Raw genomic sequence first — 9,315 nt, 5'->3', positions numbered from 1 at the left:
CTCAAGGAGCTACGAACAACTGTTACTTATTTAGGTCCTGATGATACCTTGGATCCAAACACGTTTCTAGATCCTTTCCTGGCTATCATCCGTTCTGAAGACACAACTGGCCCAGTCACCAAGAGTGCATTGGCTGCAGTTAATAGGTAATACCCACAGCCTCAATTTATTCAATATTGTATTGTTCCATATTTATGAGCATCTGATATATAATTCTTTGTTACGTGCAGTGGTAGAGGCAAGGACATTCAAATGTAAAATAAATGGTAATTAGTATCAATTTCTAATTGGAGAAGTTACTTGTTCACTTGTGAAGATGTAAACAAAGCTTCAAAGTATGTGGTTTTTATTGATTAGATCAGACATAAAGATTCTCACCATAAAACAATATGATATCCATTTAAGTCTGTTATAAAGAATGAATTCTTTAGTGGAATGTGAAAAATGATAAATTTAAAGTAGATTAAACCCATAATTGGTTAGTGTAAGTCATTTATAGAAAATGGACTCATGGAAGTGTTATCTTGTCAAGAATCAGACACACCCATTTTAAACTTTATTTTAGGGTGCACTCCATTATCATCATCATAACTTGATTTTAGGCTGCACTTCATTATCATCATCATCTTAAAAATGTTTATTTCTGCATTTTAATCTATAAAGTTGATATGAAAGGGGTTCTCACTCTCAATTTTAGTGTGCACTTTTTGCTGAACTCCCGTTTAGTTGAAGTCTTGCTAGATATTTGTTTGTTCCGTAACCGAAATACAAACCACGCTATTTACATTGGGTTTACTTTCGGCGTAGCTGAAATTGACGAGCCATTGGATTTTAACGAGGGTTTACTACCCCGCGCTAGTTAGCAGGGGTAGGGGGAGGGGTAGCTTGCTACCCCTCCCCCCCCTCACACACCAGTGAAATGTCTCACTTCATTTTTGGCTCGAACGATGGACAGACGTGCCTGTCTTCGTCCTCGCTTGGCAGCCGTTATTTGTTTTGTCTTTACTTACTGTAATCACTTACTTTTCTTATACTCAATATATATGCACAAATTTTTTCGTGTTTATGTATATATTTGAGTATAGAAATCAGTAAGTTTCCTTTTCAGAGTTCGTGCCTGTGTGTGTAGTGTACGATATCTCTGTGGAGCCCTCGGCAGTTAGGCCACCATGGTGTAATTTAATGGGTCGCGATCGAGTTTGACTACGGTCTCTCTCTCTCTCTCTCTCTTGAGGTCGTTCACCCTTTACTACGTTTTACCTTTACTACGTCTGAGTAGCTTCCTTCCCGTGTGGGTGGGGTTGCTACGCCGTACATTTTGTTTCAATTAGTTTATGAATCTAATTGTATTTGTTGACTATTCAGTTTTTGTAGAACGATTCCTTTCGGGGTTTTCGTTCTTCATTTAGTGAACATTCATATTTAAATTACATAATTACATAATTATAATTGTTATAATTCTGTATTTGTTACAACTCTCCTTCCGTGAGTGCAAGTGGTTTTGAGGGCACATGCCTGTTGTGTAATTCTTGTGTTCTTTTCCCTCAGGATTCCTCTTCGGAGTCTTCCCGGGGGAATGAATGTTAACTATTGATTTTTGTTTATTTTTCACAGTTAACGATCTAGTTTCATTTCTGTAATGTGGCAATGAAGCGAGCTGTCTTGTTGGGGCCTTGGGAATCTGCTGTTGCTGCCTCCCCTATAGATCCTCGTCAGGGGCGTGTCTCCTTCTCCTGGAAGTGCTCCCGTGACGACTGACAGCTCTCCAGTTCATTTTAAAACACAGGAGGCTCGCCTCCTTGGGTGGGTAACTTCCCTTCCGAGGGAAGTTTTCCCGTCCAGGCTTCAGTTTTTTTCCCTTCGGGGGAACTCCTCTTGCCCTTTTTCGTGTGACTATGCTCTTGGTGCAGAGCGGTTGCACCTGCAGTTACGCTCAAGGGGCTGAGCAACTGCAGGAGCCCCTCCTCGGAGGATTGCTCTGACCCATCTCTTCTACGAAGTGTTCCTCTTACGTTCGCGAGGGAGGACACTCATAGAGACTCCTCTTCGGAGGATTCTTCTGCTGTTGTTGCTGATGTTGTTGAAGGCGCAGTCCCTTTCGGGGGGCTTCCGAGCCCTACGGTCTCTCCTGCGAGTGCTTCTCCCCCGGGGGGGAGTTCACCACAGAGACTCCTCTTCGCAGGCCTCCATCTGCTGTTGTTGCTGAAGGCTCTATCCCCTTCGGGGGGCAGCTGAGCCCTACGGTCTCTCCCGCGAGTGCTTCTCCCCCGAAGGGGAGTGCACCACAGAGACACCTCTTCGGAGGCCTCCATCTGCTGTTGTTGCTGAAGCCTCTGTCCCCTTCGGGGGGCAGTTGAGCCCACGGTCTCTCCTGCGAGTGCTTCTCCCCTGGGGGGGAGTTCACCACAGAGACTCCTCTTCAGAGGACTCCTCCTGCTGTTGTTGCTGTTGTTGCTGAAGGCTCAGTTTCCCTTTGGGGATAGCTGTTGCCTACGGTCTCTCCTGCAAGTGACTCTTCCCCTCGGGGGAGGTCATGTTCAGAGACTCCTCTTCGGAGGTCGGAGGGTGTTGCACCTGTCCGAGGTCGTCTTCGTCTTTGTTCGACGTTATACGCAGAGGACCCTCCTCGACGAGTACCGACCATTGCTGCTGCTTCTCCTGCCAGATCTTCTAGTCTTCATCTCCGTTCCTGGACGCAGATGCGCAGTGGGCGCCAACACACCCCGTTTACAACGGGCACCGGTACCTTCGGGTCTAAGGGGCTTATTCCACAGTGTGGGTAAGTCCCTTAAGTGCCAGGTTTTTTCCTGCGCGCCCACGATCTCCTGCGCGTCCGCTCGCAGTAGCGCTAGCGCTCGCCTGCTGTGGACCACGATCTCCGGTAGCTGAGTCTCGCCGTAGATCTTCCTACTCGCCAGTGCTCACCTGTCCTTCTGTGCGCCAGCTCTCTTCAGTTCGCCAGCGCACATCTGCGCGCCCTTTCCTGCTACGCGCCAGTGGGCGCCAACAGTTTACCTGAACGCCCAGGATCGCCTGCTTGGCAGCTCGCATCAACGCTCTCCTTCCTGATGCACCTGCGCGCCTTCTGATTAGCGCGATGCGCGCTAACGTTCGCCCTCTCGCCCACGATCTATCAGACCTGGGTACAGGCAAGAAGTCTTCCTGTCGTCTTCTCACCGTCAACCTTCTCTAGTCTCTTACGCGTCAGCGATCTCCTACGCGCCCGCGCGATTCTTCGCCTGCACGCTAGCGTTTTCAACGCATCACCGCTCGCCAACGCGCCATTCCTTGCCAACGCGCCATTCCTTGCCAACGCGCCATTGCGCCATCGCTTGCCAAACGCGCCATCGCTTGCCAAACGCGCCATCGCTTGCCAACAAGCCTTCACTCCCGTTCGGGCCATCGCTCGCCAAGACGCGCCATCGCTCGTCAACGCGCCATCGCCCGCCTGCGCTCGCCCTCGCAGCTGCGCGCCCACGTGCCCACGCACATGCGCGCCCGCGTGCCCGCGCACATGCGCACCCATGTTTGCCCGCGCGCGAACCAACGGTGTTCCATCGCGCGAGCGCCAGAGCGATTCCTGCCAGTAATCCATCGCTCACCAACGCTCCGTCGCTCGCCTACGTGTCATCGCTCGCCTGCGCACTATCGGATTTCGACCTCCTCACCATTCCTTGGAAGGGTCTTGCCAGGGAGTTTTTCTTTCGAGATTTCTCCGTCGGGCAGGGGGTGACTGGTTTAGCCCTTCCTCTACACCATTTCGTGGAAGCTGCTTACCAGGCCTTTCCCTCCCCGGTTGCGACCCGAGGTTTTTGTACAAGGAAGCTCCAGGAAGATCATGGGTACTTTCCTTCTCTTGGGCTCAAGCACCTTTGCGTTCCGTCGCCAAGTTTCGAACTTGCGGGCAAACTCGATGTTGGAGCATCTAGACGCAGTGACCGAGGGCTTCCTCTCTGGAGTCCCACCCGTTGATGTCAACAAGCTCAGACACACTTCCATCCTTGGGAAGAGCTTGTTTGAGCCCAAGGACAGAGAAATGGACAGCTGTTGTGCGGAGGAAGTCGAATTCCGTTTTCACTCCTCCAAGGCGCTTACTTCCAGACCCTGCGAGCCTCTGACGCCTTTTCATTCGGCCTTGTCAGCCTAGGTTATCGGAACCGGCTACGGCAGCTAAGACAAGGTGTACAATAGCAGTCCCCTCCTGTCAGGGACAGGTAGGACGGGAAGTTCCTCTGGGGAGGCATAATCCTAGAGGGAGCGGCAGAGTTCACAAACTCTAGGATTGGCAACCCCCCTTGCAGGTCTCATGCTGGGGGGATGCCTAAGGTTACTCGTCCGGATAACAGCTTCCCGATGCCGATTCCTGCACGATCTCCGCGTTCAGCCAAGGATATCGCGCCTCGCTCTTAACATCTCTCCTCCACTGTCAGCGAATCCAGTATTGCTGAGCCTCTATGCCATGGGTCGGCAAGAGGTTTGCCCGTTGGGCAGAAGGAGCCATGCTTTAGGAGAAGGTCCTCCATAGGGTCGTCGACGGCTTCTCCCCCCCCTCCCCGGCTTCTTCAGTCGATCCTTTCTTGTAGGAAAGCATCTGAGACGGGAGTTCCGTCGTCGACCTCTCAGCTCTGATCAAGTTTGTCGAACAAACTTCGTCCAGCGTGGAACAGCAGAGTCGATCAGACTGGTAACGAGACCGCAAGACTCCTTATGCCCTGGATCGGAAGGACGGGTACTTCCAGGTCCCATTCCATCCATCTTCTAGGAAGCACTTGGAATTCAGCCTAGACTACAGATGTTCCTGCTTAAGATGCTGTGTGGTGATCCCGCCGCAGCATCGCAGGTTTTCACCAGAGAACTCTCCCTGCTTTCCTCATGGCCGCTCAGGAGCAGGTTTCCGCCTCCTTCACTTTTTGGAGGTCTGGCCAACTCCGGTAGTCTCGGGTTCGACCTTCTTCAACACCGGGACAAGCTTCCGGGACTTTACCAAGAGTGAGGGATCATGGTAATTTGCTAGGGGCCTTCTCTACTTCTGCCTCAACTTCTGGAATATCTAGCCATGATATTGACTCCTTCTCCGAGCCTTCCCTTCAGTTGACTGTGGCGATGCTGAGGAGAGTCGCAGAACCTTTTCTCAGTCAAGGAGAGCTTTCAGCCCTATCTTGGAACGTTTCCTGGGTCTCCTTTCCTCATTGACCCGTCTACGTCCCGAACGGGCGCCTCAGGGTAAGTTCCCTGTTAGGTGGCCCAAGTTCCGGTGGAATCAAAGCAACGATTAACCGGACTTTCTGGCCCCTATGGGACCAGCGGAACGATTAGACCTGCAATGGGTGTTGACCTGTGGAACCTCTTGCCTAGGAGTGGATATTCTCGTCCTTTTTCCGCATTTGATGCTGTTCTCGGACTCGTCAAAGAAAAGGGGGGGGGGGGCATGTTCCGGTTCAGGCCTATGGTCAGGACCTGAAGGGTACCTCCTCATCATTCAGGTAGGCTTAGAGGCCGTAGTCTGGCCCTTCTACAGATCCTGCCGAGTCGCTCCGTGCGCGACAACTCCATAGTACTGGCGTATTCCAACCAGCAGGGAGGTACATTTTCATAATTTCGCATCTTGCGGTAGGGATACCGAGATGATCCGAAGTCCACTCGATACCGCTGTTGGCTCGCTCATTCCGGGCAGAGGAATGTTCTCTCCGACAATCTGAGCAGAGCCTCACAGATAGAGAGCACCTGGGGGTCTTTGGCTCTAGTAACCAGCAAGTCCTGGCCTGGGGGACCTGATCACGACAGCCTGGAACTTCAAGCTTCCGCTGTACTTCCCCCCAGTCTTAGACCCCAAGACTCTTTGGCAAGATGCTTTCCGGTGACGGTGGGACAGCATCGACGCCTACGTCTTCCCACCATTGTTGTCTGTTGAGGAGGGTTCTCAACGAGACCAGGTTGTCTGTCAACCTTTCGGTGTCCCTGAGAGCTCCGCTGCAACTATACGCAGTACGGTTGCTGGACCTTCTGCATTCCCTGACGGAACTCCCGGGAGAGCTTCTTTCACGACACAGGCTACTCAAACAACTACACTACAACATCCCTCACAAGCAGTAGCATCGCTTTGGCTTCACGCCTGGAGACACTACGCCGCCTCCTCACGAAGAGACAACCCGCAACAGGCGCGGAGCAGAGGTCACGTCACCTGCGATAGTCATCCGCAGGGGTCTACCAGGCGAAGTGGAGAGTCTTCTGTGGTTGGTGTCGTGGGAGAAGGACCTCTTCCCTTGAGGCCTCTACTCCAGCAATAACGGAGTTATGCTTATCGGCGGGAGGAAACTCGTTTTCACTCCTTGGTAGTGAAGCCTATCGCTCAACCTTTCCCTGGCCTTCAGGCTGAGAGGAATAGGTTTTTTCCTTCCCGCTGGATCTTTCTTCGCTCATGCGAAGCTATGAATGTACCTGCCCCCAGTCGGAGTGAGACCTCCTCCATGGAGCATGGTTCGGACTCTTAAGTCCCTTAAGAGATCTTCTTACGAACCGTTACGTCAGGCCTCTGATCTGTCGTCCGTCTTGGAGGACGGTGCTCCTGCTCGCTCTGGCCTCGGCCAGTGTGTAGGCAATCTTCATGGTCTCGTACGACTCCGCCCTTTCAAGAGAATAGGGGGAGGTAACATTCAGGTTCGCTCCTGAGTTGTTTTCTAGACTCGGAATCTTGGAGTCCCGGACCTTCGGTTCGACTCCTTCAAGATTTCGAGTCTCCGTTCTGTATCAGATGACCCAGACCTTCTCCTTCTTGCCAGTAAAGGAACCGAGGAGTTATCTTTGAGAACAGCTGCAGTTTGTCCTCACGTGCAAGCCGGTTTGGGAGCACAGGAAGGACACGGGAGAGTCACCAGTATACCTTTTCAGCTCGGACTCGAGGGCATTCATCTAGTCCTGAATCCAGACCCTCCCCCGTCACGTCGGCCTACAGCACAATGTCGGATACATCGCAAGGTCCCTCGCCTTCAAGAACTACTCTGTGACGCAGGTGCTACAAGCTGGAGTCTGGAAGCGTCTAATGACCTTCGCAGCCCACTTCCTGCAGGACGTGACCCACAGGGGTATCGATACGTTTCTATTGCTCTGTGGTGGCTACACAACAGCTGGTCTAACCTCAGGCTCCTTTTTGGACAGGTAGCAGAAGGTTGAGGGCATTGTTACCAGGTTTTAGACTGCATGAACGGAAGAAGTATGTCTGGCCCTTACTTCTTTCTTCATCGTCCCCTCTACTGGGGAAGCAGCATCCTGGTCTCTGCATAGCTGACCTCAAACCTCTGCAGGTAAACCATGCTTCCTTGTGTTCCAAGTATTGAGACAATACTGTCGCGTCCCCCATACCCTGACGAGGTGGTATTGGGAACGTCCTAACCCAGAGTTCCTCCTAGAACTCCAGGTCAACTGCCTAGGACGGGTCACACTTTCTTCCTTCACACACAAGCTTATGTAGGCCACACGTTTCCTTGCGGAGCAAGGAACTTGTGAGGTGCAGGGACTCCTTTTCTCGAGTACGACTCACTCGGATTCTGAGTCCCCGGGTAAGCCAAAGCCAGTATGGCTGGGAACTTTCCACCCTTCCTAATGGGTAAGTCACCCAATGTAAATAGCGTGGTTTGTATTTCGGTTACGGAACAAATAACAAATTCGGAGATAATTTGTATTTTTCCTAACCATACAAACCTTAGCTATTTACACATATTTGCCTGCCAGCCCTGTCCCCCAAGTCAAGTCCTACCTCTAAGTGAAGTGAGACATTTCACTGGTGTGTGAGGGGGGGAGGGGTAGCAAGCTAGCCCTCCCCCTACCCCTACTAACTAGCGCGGGAGGGGTAGCAAGCTAGCCCTCCCCCTACCCCTGCTAACTAGCGCGGGGTAGTAAACCCTCGTTAAAATCTAATGGCTCGTCAATTTCAGCTACGCCGAAAGTAAACCCAATGCAAATAGCTAAGGTTTGTATGGTTAGGAAAAATACAAATTATCTCTGAATTTGTCATATTATAACCATGGAGTTTGAACTTGTTTTTTTAGTTGAGGTAGTTGCGTTCGTGAATCTGAAAGTTCGCAAATCTGATGTTCGTACCTTAAGGACTGTCTGTACTGTATGTAGGCTATATGTATATGTACACACATACACTATATATATAGATAGATAAAGCTTTTTTACAATAGTAAATAGTACAAAAACTAGAGATGGATACGTAGGTAGTAGGTTAGCCAGGATACCGTCCACCCGTGAGATACTACCGCTAGAGAGTTATTGGGTCCTTTGACTGGCCAGACAGTACTACATTGGATCCCTCTCTCTTGTTACGGCCTATTCATCTTAGCCTACACATATACCGAATAGTCTGGCCTAATTTTACCACATTCTCCTGTGTACTCATACACCTGACAACACTGAGACTACCCAACAGTTCTTCCTTACTCACGGAGTTAACTACTGCACTGTAATTGTTCAATGTCTACTTGCCTCTTGGTAAGGGTAGATGGGACTCCTTATCTCTAGTAAGCAGCTCTGCTAGGAGAATGTCACTTTAAAATCAAACCATTGTTCTCCATTCTTGGGTAGTGCCATGACCTCTGTACCTTAGTCTTCCACTGTCTCAGGCACATTATTGTATATGTCTCTTCCTCTGTTTTTTTCAAGTTTTTTTTTATAGTTTATTTATGTGAAGCATTTATTTTAATGTTGTTACTGTTCGTGAAATAATTAATTTTGATTGTTCATTACTTCTCTTTTAGTTTATTTTTTTCTTATTTCATTTTTTCACTGCTATTTTTCCCTGTTTGAGCCCTTGGCCGTATAGCATCCTGCTTTTCGTACTAGGGTTGTAGCTTAGCTACTGATAATGATAATAAGATTATTACTCTGTTCTTTATAGATGAAAAGTTGCACTTGAATTAACCCTTTCACCCCCAAAGGACGTACCGGTACGTTCTTGCAAAACACTGTTAATTAGGTATTTTTACATATTTTTGATAATTTTATGAGAAACTTCAGGCATTTTCCAAAAGAATGAGACCAACCTGACCTCTCTAGGACAAAAATTAAGCTTTTTAGAGCAATTTAAAAAAAATTATATAGCAAAATGTGCTCGAAATTTAACCTTATGGTGGGGGTAAAAGGGTTAAATATTAGAATTTGTATTGGTGGAGCTGTAGAATGTCAGAATTTTTTATAGATAATACATTACAATGCTATTTTGAAGGAGGAATAGGCAGAAAGATATGATTTCTTGAGGTGGTAAAATATACTGAGAGTATAGGGATTGAGATAGTTTGAACTTATTATAAGATG

At 49.3% G+C, this 9,315-nt stretch overlaps 1 protein-coding gene across 1 annotated transcript in view; it reads left to right on the top strand.

Annotated features, from left to right (window-relative positions):
• Positions 1-9,315, top strand: part of garz (Sec7 domain-containing protein garz) — a 329,166-nt gene that overhangs the window by 596 nt on the left and 319,255 nt on the right. The window contains exon 2 of the mRNA XM_068371820.1: positions 1-146. This exon is cut by the window's left edge and continues 30 nt beyond it. Within this exon, the coding sequence (XP_068227921.1) occupies positions 1-146 (146 nt within the window). The remainder of the gene's footprint in view (positions 147-9,315) is intronic.

The sequence above is a fragment of the Palaemon carinicauda genome, chromosome 4 (assembly GCF_036898095.1).
Source record: "Palaemon carinicauda isolate YSFRI2023 chromosome 4, ASM3689809v2, whole genome shotgun sequence".
NCBI classification, from domain to species: domain Eukaryota; kingdom Metazoa; phylum Arthropoda; class Malacostraca; order Decapoda; family Palaemonidae; genus Palaemon; species Palaemon carinicauda.
Note: the sequence above shows the minus strand (reverse complement) of the source record. Positions and strands in the feature narration are given on the sequence as shown.